Source organism: Arvicola amphibius, chromosome 11 (assembly GCF_903992535.2).
Source record: "Arvicola amphibius chromosome 11, mArvAmp1.2, whole genome shotgun sequence".
In the NCBI taxonomy this organism is placed as follows: Eukaryota; Metazoa; Chordata; class Mammalia; order Rodentia; family Cricetidae; genus Arvicola; species Arvicola amphibius.
The window spans coordinates 108,137,480-108,155,539 of NC_052057.2; the positions used below are offsets into that span (position 1 = coordinate 108,137,480).

The window sequence follows — 18,060 nt, forward strand, 5'->3', positions numbered from 1 at the left end:
TGCTAGGACCTGAACCCTCAACCTCTGCAAAGGCAGCAAATGCTCTTAGCTGCTGAACCAATTCTCTAGTCCTGGAGTTTTATTTACTGGCTAAGGCATTTTATCTGAATGGAGATTGGATCCAAGATAGTGGCTTGGGTGGATTTGGATTTTTTTCACAGTGTGTGTGTGTGTGTGTGTGTGTGTATGTGTGTGTGTGTGTGTGCTAGCGCGCGTGCGTGCGTGCGTGCGTGTGTGTGTGTGTGTGTGTGTGTGTGTGTGTGTATAAATATCAATTATCTTTCCACCTAAGCAAACCAGGCCATCCAACCTGTCTGTTCAGGTGTATAGAAAGTATAGCAGAATTTTTTATTGGACCCATAGAGAAGCCCCACTGAATATAGATCTTTACAAAAGATTTAAAGAGTAAACCAGCTTTTAGATTGTTAGTCTCCTGCCCCAAGTAGAAACTCTTTTGGGGAACAGCCCTTTGCTGACAGATGTTTCTGTTCCACCCGGTCCTTCAGTCATTCAGTCCCATAGAAACACACAGAGGTCTACGTTAATTATAAACTGATTAGCCTATTACCTCAGGCTTCTTATTAACCCTTATAACTTAGATTAGCCCATAATTTTGTCTGTGTTAAGCCACGTGGCTTGATACCATTTTCGGCGAGGCAGTCACATCTTGCTTGCTCTGTGTCTGGCTTCCTCTGTGGCTGGGTGACAACTGCAGACTGACCCTTTCCTCTGCCCAGAATTCTCCTGTTCTCATTGCCCCGCCTCTACTTCCTGCCTGGTTGTCCCACCTCTACTTCCTGCCTGGCTACTGGCCAATCAGCATTATTAAACAAGTACAAGAAACAAATCTTTACAGGGTAAAGCCATTGTCCCACAGCAGCCCTTGAGATGCCTGTGGGTCACAAGGTTGCCTAAAAGGGCCTTAATTTCTAAGCACAGGCCTGCAGAAACAACTGGCTTCAAAAAGAGTTTGGACCACAAGGGTCTTCTAAAACTCATTTAAAATTGCATCAGGCAACTTTTCTGCCCTCCTTTTTCCTGTAATTGGAATCTGTATCCCCTTTCCTAAATATAAGGATGCTGAAAAGGCCTTCGAGAATAGAGCAGGTGATGAAACACCCAGGTTTCTGACCCAGTTCTCGATGCCGTCGTGAAGAAAGCTCTTCCCCTTGAGAGGAGGCATACGTCCTCTGGGCAGATGGAACTAGGTTCATGACTACATATGCACAAGCCTGTGTGCACATGCGTGTGTGCACACACACACGCATCTGCACACTTGTACAAGTATGTGCCTGGGCTGTGAGTGTGCAGTCTATGCACGAGGTAATCTACTGATCTCTTGAAAGTTCCTTTATTCCCCTCCATCTTTGGTTTTATTGTTTGTTTTTGACGCAAGGTCTCATTCTGTAGCCTAAACTAACCTGACACTCTCTGTATAACCCATGCTGGCCTTGAATTTGAGGGAATCTCTCCTGCCTCAGCCTCTTAAGTGCTAGGATTATAGGCACAATCCATCATACCAGCTTGAAGCCTCATTTTTGCTATCTACTAATTTCATAAAAATAAAATAGTAATGGTGCCTTTCTTTTTCTTTAACTTGGGTTCTGCTGTTGTTTTAAGATTTATTTATTGAAAACCAGGTGGTAGTGGCACACACCTTTAATTCCAGCACTCGGGAGGCAGAGGCAGGTGGATCTCTGTGAGTTTGAGGCCAGCTTGGTCTACAGAGCAAGTTCCAGGACAGGCTCCAAAGCTACAGAGAAACCCTTTCTTGAAGGATTTACTTATTTATTAATTTTATTTATGTGTGCATGCGACATATATATATATGCTGAGGAGGCCGGAAGAGGGTATCCTATCAGCTCATATGGGTGCTGTGAATTGAACTCAGGTATTCAGTCCTCCCAACAGCAGCAGGGGTTCCTAACTACTGAGCCATCTCCCTGCCTTTCTTTGAGACAGGCTCCGGTATCCCAGGCTCTCTTCGAGGTCTCAGTGTTATCTAGGATATTACTGACCTCCTGGTTCTCCTGCCTCCATCCACCAAATGCTAGGACTACAGGCATCTATCACCATGCTGGGTTTATGTGGTGCTGGTAATGAAACCAGATGCGAGGCAAGTTGGGGGTTTTAAAAACATTTTTAGTGGTATAATCTATATGAAGTTCAGAGCATTAAAGACACGTGGCAGACACTTATGAAGCAATAGCTATTTTTATGAACAGTGTCATCCCTCCTTACCTCACGCTTAGAGGAAGAGGGTCAGGTCGAAACAGCAGACTGTCTTCTCATCCCTGGTACACCGTGGAGTTGGGTTTCTAACCCCAAGATGAAGCTCAGAGGCCTAGGGCGCTTTTGTTCCCTTCATCTTTTTTGTCTTCCTGGAGCTCTGCTCTTCTGGTGCTCCTCTGCAATTGAGACTGTCCTAGATTCCCAGAGCACTGTGTGTCCTGGAGCTCGTGTGTGTGTGTGTGTGTGTGTGTGTGTGTGTGTGTGTGTGTACACATGTATGTGTTTTAGTGTATGTATGTGTGCGTCAGTGTATGCATAGGTGTGTATTTTAGTATGTGTGCCTCTAAGTGTATGTGTGTACATGTATACATGTCTATGCTTGTGTATGTGTTTAGTGTGTGCGCGTGTGTGTATGTGTCTGAGTAGATAGATATATGTATGTGTGCAGTGACATATAAGTGAATGAGTGTCTGTGCAGTGACACATTAGTGAGTGAGCGTGTGTGTGTGTGTGTGTGTGTGTGTAGGCTGAAGAACAACTTCACATCTCATTTCTCAGGCATCCCTCTGTCTTGTATTCTGAAACCATGTCTCATTGGCCTGTAATTCTCCAGTAGACTAGACTAGATGGCTAGGCAGCCAGCCCCGGGGATCTGCCTGTCACTGTGAGCTAGGATTATAGGCATGCCACCCTCACACTCAGCTTTTTTAAGCCCCCCCCCCCCATTGCTGTTTGGATCCTAGTTGCCACAGAGCAGTCCCTAACATTTCTTGAATTTCATGGGCCTGGATCTAGGGGCCAGCAAGGTTGTGTGTGCTCTGGGTACCCCAGGGTTGAAATCTCTTCTGTTCCTAGTAGCTATCTCAATTGGTAACTGTGTGTATTTGCTTATTACATCTGATCTCCCCATTAGACTTGATTAGCAGGCTTCTGTGCTACAGTTAGCCAGTTAGCTCTTGCTGAGGCCCTGCTGAGGGGGTAGGTGTGTTTTAACAATTAAGAAACTGATTGCATATTGATTCTTCTGGTTTCCCTGCTAGACTGGAAAACACACCAGGGGGCCTTCTTTGTTTGGGGAGGGGGGATGGGTTACTAAATTGTAGGCAAGGAGCAATTACAAGTAAATGAAGATGTAATTAAAACAATGATAACAGTTGCCTTTGAGTTGCGCTCTGAGAACTCAAAGACACCAGCCTGACATAAACACCCTAGGAAATCCTCTCTTCTTTTCCACCCTGTCCTCAAGAATCCTGTCCCCATCGCTCAAGATAAGCAAAACACTCATCATGGGGTTGGAGCAGCGTTCTTAGGGTAGGCAAACAGCCTGTGTGCTCAGAAACATTGATTCCATAGAGGCTGACACAGGAGGACCTCCTAGCGAGACCTTGTCTCAAACCAAACACAGGGCTGGAGCAATGGCTCAGAAGCTAGGAGCACTTACTGCTCTTGCAGAGGACCTGAGTTTGGTTGCCAGCATCCGGATGGTGGTCTACAGCCACCTGCAATTCCAGTTCCAGAAGATCTGACGCCTTCTCTGACCGCCATGGGCACTAGTACACAGGCGGTGCACATACACACAAGCAGGTGAAACTTTCATCCGTGTAAAATAAAAGTAAATAAATCTTGCTGAGCACAATCTAAACTAAATAAATACATCTTTAAAGAAAACACACACTCATATTTCTAACACTTGCTAGCTTAATCCTTTTCAGACTCAGTCTTCTCATCTGTAAAGTGGGGATAATGTTGTGTCATCTGGCTATCAGGTTATGAGAGAATGCATACACAGGCAAGTCCTTGTCCCACGTGTCTCCTGGACTGACCGCCACGTTGGTGACAAAAAGCAACGGTGTTAAAAAGACACAGAACAGCTGAATGAATAAAGAAATAAAGAAGGAAGGATATGCTTGTTCCTAGGTATGGTGGAGGAGATGGTTTGTCATAGATGTGAGGGAGAGCACGGCCAGAGGCATCTGGAAGAGTCCAGAATGAACGTGACCCTGAGCCAGGCCATGTGAGGCAGGGGGAGAGGGGAGAGCCAGGAGGGCAAAGGGTAGGCGAAAGGGCTGGGTAACCAACATGGCTGGATTTTATAGGGAAGGACAGCTGGGAGAGGGGCAGCCCAGCCCCTGGGCTGGAGAAATTTAGGGTAGGGGGAATGGTATGCCAGCCACACCCTGTAACTGGTAGGGACAGGGGTGGGGGGCGGATGCAGGGGTGTGTGTGTGTGTGTGTGTGTGTGTGTGTGAACGATCTGGTGGCCATGTCCTCTTTGACATGTTAAATAGGCTATTTGTCCCAGGTTTGAGACCTAACAACTTGGCAAGCTATAGACTTTTCTTTGGTCGTTTATTTTGCTTGTTTCAAGTTTTTGGTTGGCGGGGGTAATTTTTGATGTTTTTAAAGACTCTGCAGCTCAGAGCTAGCCTAGAACTCACAGCCTTCCTTTCTAGCTTACCCCCCTCATGCTGGGATTACAGATGTGAGCCCCTACCATATCCTCAGAGGCACCTAGGGAGGCTTCCCCACTCGGGGAGGGTAGAAAGGTAAAGGCAGAAAATGAGGTCCAGCGACCTTTAGGCCAGTTTGGGGGAAATCCTTTGTCATTTAAAGGGGAAGCTTTCTCTATCCCAGTGAACCCTCCGGGTTGAGAGGCATCCCTAAAGGAGGAAGGCCTCTGCCACCATTGCTTCTCTCAGGGCCTGGCATGCCCATCCGCCCCAAGCAGGAGAAAGCAGGGCCTCCGGAAGGATGAGACACTACCTGGAACAGGTCGGGCCGGGTGGGTGATCCTGCTCTACTCCTCTATACCCTGGGAAGGGCTTCCTAGCCAGAGGAAGCAGGCCCCATCAGCTGATCCTCGGGTGAGGCTTCCGAGAGAGCCCGTGTTTAAAGGCAAATCATTGTTCTGAAGTTCCGCTAATTTTTTGTAACCACCCAGCTGAGAACTCCTCCAAGAACAGAATGAGATGTTTTGAAAAATCCCCTGAGCCAAAGGCAATTAAAAGGAAGATCGATTCTGAGGCTCTCCACACAGAGGTCCATCAGGGTGAGGACGAGAAGGAAGTCAATGGGACCCGTCCCCCACCCCCCCACCCCCGCCCAGTCTTTTCAGTGACAGAATGCTGTGATTTCACCATGAGCTGACCTTCTGCGCGGGTTAGTCGACTTTGTGCCCCAGGAAGACACCTGGCTCTTTTCTCCTCAGAAGCACAGAGTTCAAAGGTCTGATTGGACACCTCCGCGGCTCCATGACTGCCGATGTCGACGGGTTGATGAGAAGGAGAAAAACTACCAAGGATTAGGGTCTGAACTGTGCTGGACAAGATCTAAAGCCTTGGAGAAGGAATCCAGAGAGTCCCAGCAAACAAGAGCGGTCTCTATAGCGGGCAAGGGCCTCGTGCATCCTCTCCACGCTTTCCATGAGCCTAACTATGGAAGACGTCATTGGGGGCCTTGATTCTCCACACTGTCTGTGGTTCACCTTGTCCTCAGTTCACACCAGCTGTCCTATGCGTGTGACCTTGTGCAGGGGGGAGACCGCGACCGTGGGAAGGTCACAGGGCCAGTGAGTCAACCACCTCTAAAGACTGAGTTGCTTGGTTGGTTGTTTATTTGTTTGTTTGGGGTTTTGTTTTGTTTTGAGATGAGGTCTTACTATATATCCCTGGCTGACCTAGAATTCACTGTGTAGACCATGTTGACGTCAAACTCAACAGAGGTCTACTTGCCTCCTCTCCCTGGGAGCTAGGATTAAAGACATGTGTCACCACCATGCCTGGCTCTGTCTTCTATTTTTACAATCTCCACTTCCTAATCTCTTTACCCGCACCCTCAACCATCCTGAATGGCATCCCCACTGAGGGTAACAGTGGAGATATTACTTTGTTGTTCCCATGGTTGATCTCTGCTCCTGTATGTCTGAGCCATCGCCCATTCTCCTCTTCTCATGTCTGTATTAACAACAATCCAGATGAAGTCACCCCATATTTGTCCTCAGAATGCCCTAAGTTGCTGCACCCCAAGACCTCCTTCACTGCTGCCAGGTTATCATCATTGGTCCGTACTGCAGTCTGTCTCTATGTGTTCAAACACAAAGCTGTGTTGTCTATGGGGTGCTGTACTCCAGTCCTGTGACTACCTGATCCCAGCCCAGATCCCTCTCCCAGCAGATCACCCTGAGAGTCACTGGCTCCTCCCAAGCTTGGCTCTCATGTATGTCAGCAGGGCCCAGCCAGTGCCTGCAGATGGGAAGGTCAGTGGCCGGGAACTAGAACTTGGGCTAAGAGACTTATTCATCTGACTCCAAGCTAGGACAGAAGATGCAACAAGAGCAATAAAAAACCAGTCACAGCCATTGACTTATCTGTGCCTGACACACCTTTCTAAAACTGTCCCTGATGCAGTATTTATGAGCATACTTGGCCACAGGATGACAGCTCTCTGTGTCTCTAATGACAAGGAAATGAAAACTTACTGTTGTTGGGAGGGAGAAAAAAAAAAACACCTTTTTTTTTTTTTCCTGGAGTTTTGATCTGCTCTTTCAAACATGGAATAAAAAAAAAATGCAAAGGTATTTCTAGAGATTGAAGAAATAGTATCAAATATTGTTTCTCTTTTCAGAGAAGTTATGACTAAGAATTGGAGCAATGACACATGAAGAGTGTTTGGCTAGCATAGGGCCCTGACCTGGGTTCACTCTCCAGCACTGGGGGTGGGGGGTGGGAATCTGAACCGTTAAAGGCAGTGGAAGAGGAAAGTGATTCTTTAAAAGCACTTCATGGATGTCGGATGTGGTGGCAATCCCAGCATTTGGGTGATTAATCATAGGATTAGGAATTCAAGATCACCCTACCTGTGTGTGAGTTAAAAGCCTATATGAGTTACATGAGACCCTATCTCAAAAACCAAACACAGGGCTGAAGAGATGGCTCTGTAGTTAAGAGTACTTGCTCTCTTGCAGAAGACAAGAGTTCAAATCTTTGTACCCCTGTCAGGTACCTTACAACCATCTAAAACTCTAGCTCCAGAGAATCCAATGCCCTCTTCTGGCATCTTTGGACACCCACCTTTGCCATATACACACTCATAAATAAATAAAATAATTTTAATACAAAACAGAAAAAAAGTAGTTTATGGAGATGGGCCTGTTGGCACATGCTAATACTTGGAGGCTGAAGCAGGAGGCTTGCTTCAACCTCAACCGAGATCAGTTTAATCTACATAGTGGATTTTAGACCAACATGAGTTATAATGAAGCCCTATCTCAAAAAGCTAAAGCGAGGGTCACTTTATATAGAAATACATGTTCGCATGTGCATGCATGTGTAATAGAACTCACAACTTAGGTCAAATTATTCAGATATATTCCTCATATAAAAGGAGATTGTGCCCTCGTAACTAATGATAGTGGCGTGTGCATCTGGAGTGTCTTTTCACGTTGCACATCTGAGCTATTTGAGCTTTTGTGCAATGGTAATAAATCATGGCTCTTGGTGGGATAGAGAGTCTTCTCTGCAACTTGACATGCAAGCAGATGTTGAAAGTCTCTGACAGTGTGCTGGAGCCAAAGGGCTCACAGACAAACATGCCAAGCTCTCCTCCTGCCCAGTGGTGCTATGATATGTTTACACCCCGGCAAGATGACAGTCACCATTCTGAAGGTGGAAGTGGCATGCTCAGATGGATGATCATCACTCCACAAAGGCTGTCAGTTGTCTTGCATCTTTGAGTCCTCATCATGACGGGGTCCCCTTCTCTCTGCTGTTCAAATCAAGTAGCCCTATCCTCTGTAGACTATGGCTGAGTACCTTCTGACATTGCTACCGCACGGTCTTCCTAGGAGTCCACATACTTGGGAGTTCCTGTATATATACACAGGTACTCTTCTCTCTATCCTGACTCCTAAGATCTCATTCATTTTTCACCAGACAGAGCCACATAAGAGAGCAGTGAAGAACAGGTCACCACTGCAGTTTTGAGCACGGGAGACAAATGCATCGTGACACCTCATGAGAACTTAACATTGGTCTGTGGACATCGGTTTTCTCAAAAGTCCTTCTTAGTATCCCCACTTTTTGTTCCAGCTTATTTCAAGCTCATCCCCTCTTCTCGCCACACTTCTTATTTTCCCCTGTGATAGGGAAGTCACGTTTTCTTTACTTGTGTGTGTGTGTCTATGCACACACACATACCTGCACCTTGTATGTAAACCAATGAGTTTAACTGGTGTTAATCACAGGAACATGGATAAAGGATTATCCCACCCAGTCATTACAGGTCTTATCATTACAGCTGCTATGAGTGCCCATGATCATCTCATGGGTGGGAGTCAGCATTCCCCAACATCCAGGGGCCCCTCCTCCAACGCGCCCATTCTTTCCTCCTCCTCTTCCGTGATGTTCCCTGAGCCTTGGAAGGAGTGATATAGATGTTGATTTAGGCGAGTGCATTCAGCAATTACTTACTCACAGTATTTTGACCACTTTACTGTGACCCACTGCAAAAAAGAAAGTTTTCTGACCGAAGCTGATTTATGGCCATAGATACAAATATGAAGAAGGCAACTTGACTGGCATAACATTTATCAAAAAACAGCAATCACTCAGTGGTTAAGAGTACTTGTTGCAGTCAGGCGGTGGTGACACACACCTTTCATCCCAGCACTTGGGAGGCAGAAGCAGGAGGATCTCTGTGAGTCTGAGGCCAGCCTGGTCTATAGAGCTAGTGGCTCACAACCATCTGTAATTTTATTTCCGGCAGAGTCAATGCTCTCTTCTGACCTCTGTGGACATCAGTATGTCTATCCTCTTATCACTACTGACATTTCAAAAGCTAAAATGCCACATCCATTTTCTCTCACTCTTTTAATGGGGAGGGGGCATGAGACACTCTGTGTCCCTGACTGGCCGGGAACTCACTTTGTAGAGCTTGCTATGTTTACCTTTGAAGTAGACTTTGAGGTTGGGACAATCCTCCCACTACTGCCTCTGTAGGGCTAGGATTATGGCCATGCCTTGCCATCTCCACCCCTTGCCATAGCCACCTTGCCCTGAAACTGTCTCTTGCCAAATATCTACATTTGCAGATAGTCTGACAATGTAGGAACCGGACAAGGCTGGTCATGGTGGCTCACACCTGTGACCCCAGCGCCGACAGGAGGATAGCTGAGAGTTGGAGGTCAGCTGAGCTACATCAAGAATTCCAGGCTGGTCTAGATGCATAGCAAGACTCTGTCTCACAACAATGAAAGTAAAATAAATGATAAACAAATATGACAGTAAAGGACTAGTTATTTCTGGTACATGTGTGGAACTGAAAAGGGGAACTAATCTAGAGTCATTTTGTTGTTGCTTTGCGGGTTGTTTTTATTTTTAATGTTTGGAGACAGGAACTTAGTAAGCAGTCTAGACTGATTTTGACCTTGCTATTATTCCAGGCTGTCAGGAGACTTAAAAGGCCCCTGCTTCAAGCATCCTAAGTGCTGGAATTGCAGGTATGGCCTACCATGCCCAGCACTGAAGTCACTTCTGTTGGGTACTAAACTAGATGTGTGTATTTCTGTGCTTGGAGGTTCACTCTGTATCCCAAGTGAGGGCTCATTATGAGGTTTGTATGCCTATGGAAATCATTCTAGTCTCTCCCAGATCCTGGGATTGCAATACAGTCGAAGCCAGGCGTGGTGGTACAGGTTTGTAATACCGATCCTGAGGCGGGGGTGGGGGTGGGGTGGGGGGTGGGGTCGACCCAAGCAGCCTCTGCTACAGAGCAGGCTCCAGGAGAGCCTGAGCTACCCAAGACCATGTCTCAAACAGTAGCAAAAAGATACAGGGCTTGTACAGGACCCTGAAGTTGGAAATTCAGTGAAAACAAAGGATGTGCTGGCTGACTGTGTCTTGGCCACAAAGCTTTGCCAGCAACCAGCGACCACCAGATGGATTTGGAGCCGCACGTTCATTACCACTGGGTTCCCTTACAAGTCTCGTGGGTTTCGAATCTGCAGAATGGCAGCTGTTGCAGCTTCCCCTCAGTTGGGAGAAATCCACTTGGCTCAAACACACTTTCTTTCTTTTTTTTTTTTTTCCAGCATCTGGGTGGTCCAGTGTGCTGCTACAGGGGGATGAGGCAACTGCAGATCTCATAGGAACCGTAGGAACCGGTGCAGACATGGCCATTGAGGTAAGACTTTTCTCAGGTGACTTCTCCAGGGTCATCTGTGCGTCAGCGTGAGGCAATGATAGACTCCCTCTGCCTGCTGGCCTTCTCTGAAGCAAACAGACACACAGGGCTTCCTGAAATCCTGGAGCAGATCAGGAAAGCTTTTTAAAATCTTATTACATTTTTATGTGTTGCGTGTGAATGTGAGTGTGCAAGAGTGGGCTTGGAATACATCAGAACACAAGTGTGGATAAAGGTCAGAGGGCAGCTTGTGGGAGTCCGTTCTCTCCTTCCGCCAATTGTGTTCTGAGGCTTGCATTAAAACGTCAGGTTTGACTGCTTAGCACTTTTACCTGCCGAGCCAGCTCACCCACCCTAGGAAAGTTTTTGAAAGCCAGAATCCGTGTCTTGCTTTTTCAATGGGGCTGCTGTAGGGTATTCATAAACATCTAAGAATGGGCTGAGCTCAAACGGTAGCCTGCATGGGATCGGAGCAGCAGACATGAATATTCTGAGCTTTGAGAAGTCCAGCCCCGCTGCGCATTGTGGAGAAAGGTCATGGAGGCCCGGGGCAGCTTTGGTACAGACTCAAGGTTTCCAGTGATGTCAGCTGGAAGGCAGCACATGGCCCACTCAGGCGGGAATGGTGATGGCCAGAGGTTTATAGGGTGAGTCATCTGGAAGTTAATGAGATAAGCATCGTTCAAATGAAATGCATGAAATGTATAATCATCGCGTGGATTAAGGACTCTAATGAACATTATCAGCGGCTCCACCGCACCGGGTTGGATACAAAGGAAGCGGCCTCCTCTCTTCTGCTGTGTTTTCGTTAACAAAGCCTGGAAGCAGGGACTTCCTCCCGTCTTTCCTTGGATGACTTGAATTTTTAGTATGTGCCATTTCTGAATGTTTTCTTCCGGAAACATAAAACCAAAAAAAAGTCTTCCTTTTGTTTTGTGGTGGTTTGAGACAGGGAAAAGTGGTAGGAGGGGCAGGGGAATTGGAAGGAAGGAATGGGGGAGGGGAGATTAAATCAACACACATTATGCACACTGGATGAAGAGCTTATTTCTAGTTTGTTATGTATTTATTTATTTGTCATACTGGGGGTTGAAATCAAGGTCTTGCTTTTGCCAGGAGAGCACTCTATCAATTCAGCCCCAGTTCCAACTCTTATATTTCCTTTTTTTTTTCTTTTTTCAGCCAACTCTTATATTTCAAACACTCACTAAATCCATCAGTGTGAGAAAGCATCATCGGAACATGTCTGATAGTTTAAATACATCTGTGTAGACAGAAGCATCGTATGATCCTGTCTTATAGTTTAAATATATCTGTATAGACAGGAGCATCGTATGAAACTGTCTGATAGTTTAAAATTGCTCGGTGTAGTGGTTTGAATTGTGTATCATACAACACTGCATCTTGCTGGGCAGTGGTTGCCATTAATGCCAGCACTTGGGAGGCAGAGGCAGGTGGGTCTCTGAGTTCGAGGCCAGCCTGGTCTACAGAGCGAGTTCCAGGACAGACAGGGTTACACAATAAAACCCTATCTCAAAAAATAAATAAATAAAAAGCAAAGCAAAACAAAACACTGCATGGCTAGGGGACTATTTGAGAAGAAAAAGGAGACAAGAGAGTACATTCGTATGCACACCCGCACAGAGATCCAAACACATACACATGATTACAAATATCATTTTAAAAATCATCCCAGTGTGGAGGTACACACCTTTAATCCCAGCACTCTGGAGAGAGAGACAGGAAGATCTCTGTGAGTTCCAGGCCAACCAGGGTTTATGGAGAGAGAGAAGGGGGAAAAGGAAACTCATATCTGGTGAGCCTTCCTGTAGCCCCAGCACTTGGGATGCTGAGGCCAAAAGTTGAAGGGTTCAAGGCCAGGCTGGCTGTGCAAGAATTTGTTCCAGAACACAAAAGTGAACAAATGCATCCCAACCATGGAAGAGGAACTAGAAACGGACCCATGTGGGGGCAAAAAAAAAAGCCTTAGAGGAGGTACTAAATACATGTGACATGGAAGGGGAGGGAGGAATAGAGGGGTGGAAGGGTCTATACACTGGGATGAAGGTTGGGGAGATGAGAGGAGGTGGGGAGATGAACCAAAACTAAATATAAAGACTCCTTAAAGAAACCTGGTGCTTGGTTAGATAATTAAAATAAAGACCATCACCCCCCACCCCACCTTAAGAAACATCTGTCCTAACTTCAGGAGCCTGTGAATATGATCTTAACTTGGAGAAAGCATCTTTGTAGATGTAATTAAGAATCTTGAAATGAGACCACTCCACGTTTACCAGATGGTGCCAATGCCAATGTCATGTGTCTTTCTAAGAGATAAAAGGGAAAAACAGGCATGCGTGGAGGCCATATGAAGAGACAGAGGCCAAAAGAATTCTGCAGCCTCGAGCTAAAACCAAACGGGGAGCTTAGGGGTAGCCCAGCAGCTGCACATCTGTAAGGGCTCCAGTCCAATCCCTAGCATGCCAGAACCCCAAACCAGTGAAGCTCCAAAAGCTAGAAAGAGCTTCCTCAGAGCCCAGTGAGGAGCAGAGCAACAACCATGGTGATTTCAGATGGTGGGATTGATTTCCGAGATGCGAGAGAATGAATGTCTGCGGTTTTAAACTACTCCGTCTGTGGCGATTGTTATAGCCGCCCTGGGAGACTAAAACACGAAGGTGAAGGTTTTACCATGCTGCCAGGCATGGCGGTGGAGCCAGGCAGATCTCTGGGAACTCAAGGCTAGCCTAATACACATAGTGAATTCTAGGCCAGCCAGAGCTACACAGTGAGACCCAGTCTCTGCCAAGAGCAGTACTCACGCTGCTGACTCCCCACGCCACCGAGGCAGAAAACCAGGACTGTGCAGATTCCTCACATCAGCTTGCTTTCCCATGTCCACCCTTTAGGAGCTGCTTTCACCAGTACTTGTTTGGGAGAAGATGTTGGCTTTATTTGAGCTGTGTCATCTCCATCACCACAAGAGAGGGGCAGTCAGGCTTCAGAGAGCTTTGAGTTGTCTTTGTTTGGCCGATACTTACTCAGACACTGAATGAATGAGTGAATGAATGAATGAATGAGCGAATGAATGCGCGAATGGTATGGGTTGTTGTTTGCTAAAGCTTGCCTGGCTGTGGGAATCCCCTTTGCAGCAGAAACAGGAACTTTCCAGGCCGCTGTTTTTAAATTTAAAATGCATTTTTTTTCCTGTTCTTAGCATCTTTTTTTTTCATGGTTTTTTTTTTAATATTTAAAAATTTCCATCTCCTCCCCTCCTCTTCCCCCTTCTCTCCCCTCCTCCTCCCCCTTCCCTCCCCTCCTTCTCCCCCTTCCCTCCCCTCCCCTCCACCCATACCTCCCCTCCCTCCCTCTCAAGGCCAAGGAGCCATCAGGGTTCCCCACTCCATGCTAAGACCAAGGTCCTCCCAACTCCCCCTAGGTCCAGGAAGGTGACCGACCAAACTGAGAAGGCTCCCACAGAGCCCGTCTATGCAGAAGAATCAGAGCCCAGCGCCATTGTCCTTTGCTTCTCAGTCAATGAGTGCTTTTCTTCTTTTTTTTCTGGTCAAGTACTGGGGATTGAACCCAAGGGCTTCACACATGCTAAACAAGTGTTTTACCAATGAGCTATAATTGCAGTTCCTTTAAAAATATATATATATAGAGAGAGAGAGAGAAAGACAGGATTGAACTGGTGACTTCATTGTGCCAACCTTGGGCCATTGGGCCCAACTGATCAAGACAGAGTTTAGGGACTTGCCTTTCCCATCATCATTCCTTGGTTATTTCTTTTTGTTTTTGTAGTCCTGAGCATGGAGCCCAAGACGCTGAACATGTCAGAACATTCTAGACAAATTAATCTACCACTGAGCTATATCCTTTCACACTGTTGTTGTCCAGGCTGTGCTGGGACTCATTCTGTAGCTCACACAGGCCTTGAACTTGCCATCCTCCTGTCTCTGCCTCCTAAGCAACTACTACAGGCCTACAATGCCAGGCATAGTTGAAAAGCTCCCTCTGCACAGTGATTGACTCTTCACTCTGACTCCAGGTAGCTTCCTCTACTCCCTGCATTCGTCCCTGCCCTCTCTATCCAGTTTTTAGCCAGAGTCCCCTTTCAATCCCATGAGTCCCTCTGTGTGAAGCCCCCAGCCTCCTCACTCTTTGGAACAGACCAAACTCAGGGGCAGGTGGCTGGGTTTTTTAAAAGCCCTGTGGCTCTGGGTTTATTTTTTGGCATTGCATGTACTAAAATTGGAATGAGGTGAAGATTAACATGTCCCCTGCCGAAAGATGACACACAAATTGGTGAAGTGTTCCTACTTAAAAACAAAAAAACAAACCAATTTGGCTTTTTCTCATCATTTCCTGGCTAGCTCCTCCTCTCCACCCCCAGCCCACCGGCCTCCTAGCCTGGTTCGTTCTTCAAGTCTAGCGCTCAGATGTTCCCTCCTCCAGTGGCATTTTCTGTCCAGTATTCTGGCTGGATGTTTGTCATAACTAGAGGCAATTAAATTTAATTTAGAAAAGAAAAAGGAGGGGGAGTGGAGACCTTGTCTAGCACGTGAGGGCCCTAGGTTCAGTCCCTTTTTGGCGGTGCAGGAGGCAGGAGGATTGCTGACAGTTTAAGAACAGCTTGGCTACATGACAGTTTGAGGCAAGTCTAGGCTACTTAACAGGTCTCTATCTCAAAAACATAAGAAAATGAAAAATACAAAAAGAAAAGAAACCCTCACCAGGTGTGGTGGTGCCTGCCTTCAGTTCCCGTGCTCAGGCTCAGGAGGGAGAAGCAGGTGGATCGAGTTCCAGGCCGGCTGCTTCCACACGGTGAGTTCCAGGCCAGCCAGAGCTCCAAAGCACGATTCTCTTGTAGCACACAGTTTCTTTGTTTTTGTTTTTCACATTTTAGAGGCCCTGAAGTTTCAGTTCCTTAAAAACAAAGCAAAGCAAAACAAACAAAACCAAACAGAAAAATTAATTTTCTCCATTCCTTTGTCCCTTCTCCCTCCTTCCTTCCCTCCCTCCTTCCTTTCTTTTTCTTCCCTCCTTCCTTTCCTTCCCTCCCTCCCTCCTTCCTTCCTTCCTTTCCTCCCTCCTTCCTTCTTTTCTTCCTTCCTTTTTTTCCTTTCTTCCTTTTCTCTTTCCTTAAAATAAGCTGGGCAATGTTGGCACACACCTTTAATCCCAGCACGTGGGAAATAGAGACAGGTGGATCTCTGTGAGTCTGAGATTAACCTGGTCTATAGAGTGAATAGCAAGATAGTCAGGGATACATTGAGAAACCCTGTCTTGAAACACACACACACACACACACACACACACACACACACAAGCTAAGAGGTCTTATGTAGCCCAAGCTGACCTCAAACTTTCTATGTAGCTAAGGGCAATTTTGCATTCTGATTTTCCTATTTCAGCCTCCACCTCTGCCACCACACCCAGTTCGTTCCCTTTAGCTTTAAAAAAAAAAATACAACTTTTTAAGGCGTATACTTTTTATACCATGAAGATCATCCATGTGTTTGGTTCAATACTTTTTAGCAAATGCATCACTACAAGCCTAAGGCAAGTACTCTACCATGTAACTGCATGTCCAACCCCACCAGCTTTAAAATACCTTCGTCACCACAGCGAGACCCTGCATGCCCTCTCCCTTGTCAATCATCACCGCTCCGACCCCAACTCCAGCCTCTGGAGTCTTACCGGGTGAGCTTTTGTGTCTGTCTTAGCATGATTAGGAGGGAGGTCTATACACGAGGAAGCACCAGGGAGCACCCTTCTCATTCCTATTACTACTGAATAGCATTTGGCTTAATGAGTGTGCCAGTACGTTTTTGTTTGGGGGTTTGTTTTGGGGTCTTGGGGCAGGAACCTAGGGCCTAGCACAAGTGTTCTGCCTTGAGCCACATCCCAGCCCTGTTTAGTTTTGGTTTTGTAATTTCACAGATTGCTGTCAGTAATGTTGCTATAAACCCAAATTCCCAGGGAGGTAGTTGAAGAGAGGAGATGGTACTCAACCATTTCGAGAATCATGTTGCAGAGTTATGGCTGCACATTTGCTCTTTCAGAATTTCAACCTGGTTGAACGAGCAGCACTTGGTCTAGTCGTCCAGGCTGATTGTGAAAACTTGGATTAAAAAAAAAAATCAGGAAGAGTGCAAGAGGGCAAGAAGAGGTCTCAAAAGTTTGCCTCTGCCAGCAATAACTGTACTAAAAAGGTCTTTCGTTTACCTGGAAACATCACAACATAGTTTCCAGGCATTAAATGCGCTCTTGCTTTCTGAACCCATGGGGGTAATAGATCACATGGTTTTCAACAAGTTAACTCTAAAAGGCATGTGGGCAGAGTAACCAGGCTCCCAGGAACTTCCATGTGGAGCTAGGCAGGCTATCTGTGATATGTACTATGAAGACGGCAGAACTCTTCCAAGGAAGAGGTTAGGTACTCCTGGAAACAGTTCAAAATCTTAAGAGACGTGAGTAGCAGTTAGAGCTCTTGTTTAGAAGATGCGGAACAAGCTAGAAGGTCTTGGATTGTTTTTAGTAAAATGTGGCAATTTCATGAGGTTACTCTCATCTGGTCCATAATATAATGTTGCTTTCCTATTCTGGTCTCTCTCTCTCTCTCTCTCTCTCTCTCTCTCTCTCTCTCTCTCTCTCTCTCTCTCTCTCTGTGTGTGTGTGTGTGTGTATGTATGTGTGTGTGTGTGTGTGTGTGTGTGTGTGTGCGCGCACGCGCATATGTGTAGGACATTTGGCATTGTTCCTCAGATACTATCTACCTTTGGTTTTGAGATAAGATTGTTCCCCGGCCCTGGAGCTCATCAAGTAGGTTGGATGCCCTGTGATTCCCAGGGACCCTCCCCACCTCCCCAGCATTAAGAGTACAAACACATGCCACCATGCCTGGCTTGTTAACTTGGCTTCTGTGGGTCAAACTCCATTCTTCAAGCTTGCAAACACTTTACTGACTGTGCTATTTCCCTGTCGCCTAGTTACATATAATGAACTCTTCAACACTGGGATGTAATTTGGTTATTGTGTATACAGTATTCTGCCTACATGCATGCCTGCAGGCCAGAAGAGGGCGCCGGATCTCATTACAGATGGTTGTGAGCCACCATGTGGTTGCTGGGAATTGAACTCAGGACCTTTAGATGAACAGGTGGTGCTCTTAACCACTGAGCCATCTCTCCAGCCCTTGGGATGTAATTTGTTATTACAAGCCCACTTGGGTCAGGTGAGGGAGGAACAGCACTTGAGCCTGTCCTTTTAAAACCCTGCCCAGGGAAGAAGTTCATTGTGACTGGAGAGAACAAGACAGTGCAGGTTTGGGAAGACCGACTCCAAAGCTGCTTCTGGCACCTCCTTTCTGTTGTTAATAGCTTATATCATACCTTCAAAGCCACTCCTATCTTCTTAGAAACCTGGTCATAAAATACTCCATTTTCTATTTGTAATGACACATCTCCAGTCCTGGATAACAATACATGGTTTCTTCAATGTCAACATGGTGGGTTCTACTATGCTATCTTGTTCTGTGCATAGTAAGACTAAAAACTAGCCTGGTGTGGTGGCACATGCTTTTAATTCCAGCACTCAGGAGGCAGCAGCAGGCAGATCTCTGTGAGTTTGAGACCCACCTGGGCT

General features: G+C 46.4%; 1 protein-coding gene and 1 non-coding gene across 4 annotated transcripts in view; both read left to right on the plus strand.

Moving 5' to 3' along the window:
* Palm2akap2 (PALM2 and AKAP2 fusion) overlaps positions 1 to 18,060 on the plus strand; it is a 437,218-nt gene that overhangs the window by 296,206 nt on the left and 122,952 nt on the right. For all 3 annotated transcript variants that reach the window (XM_038347003.2, XM_038347004.2, XM_038347005.2), the window contains one exon: positions 10,319 to 10,410. In XM_038347003.2, the coding sequence (XP_038202931.1) occupies positions 10,319 to 10,410 (92 nt within the window). The remainder of the gene's footprint in view (positions 1 to 10,318; positions 10,411 to 18,060) is intronic.
* Positions 14,637 to 14,738, plus strand: LOC119826995. The gene has a single exon (XR_005287546.1). It is a non-coding gene; the product is annotated as a U6 spliceosomal RNA (small nuclear RNA).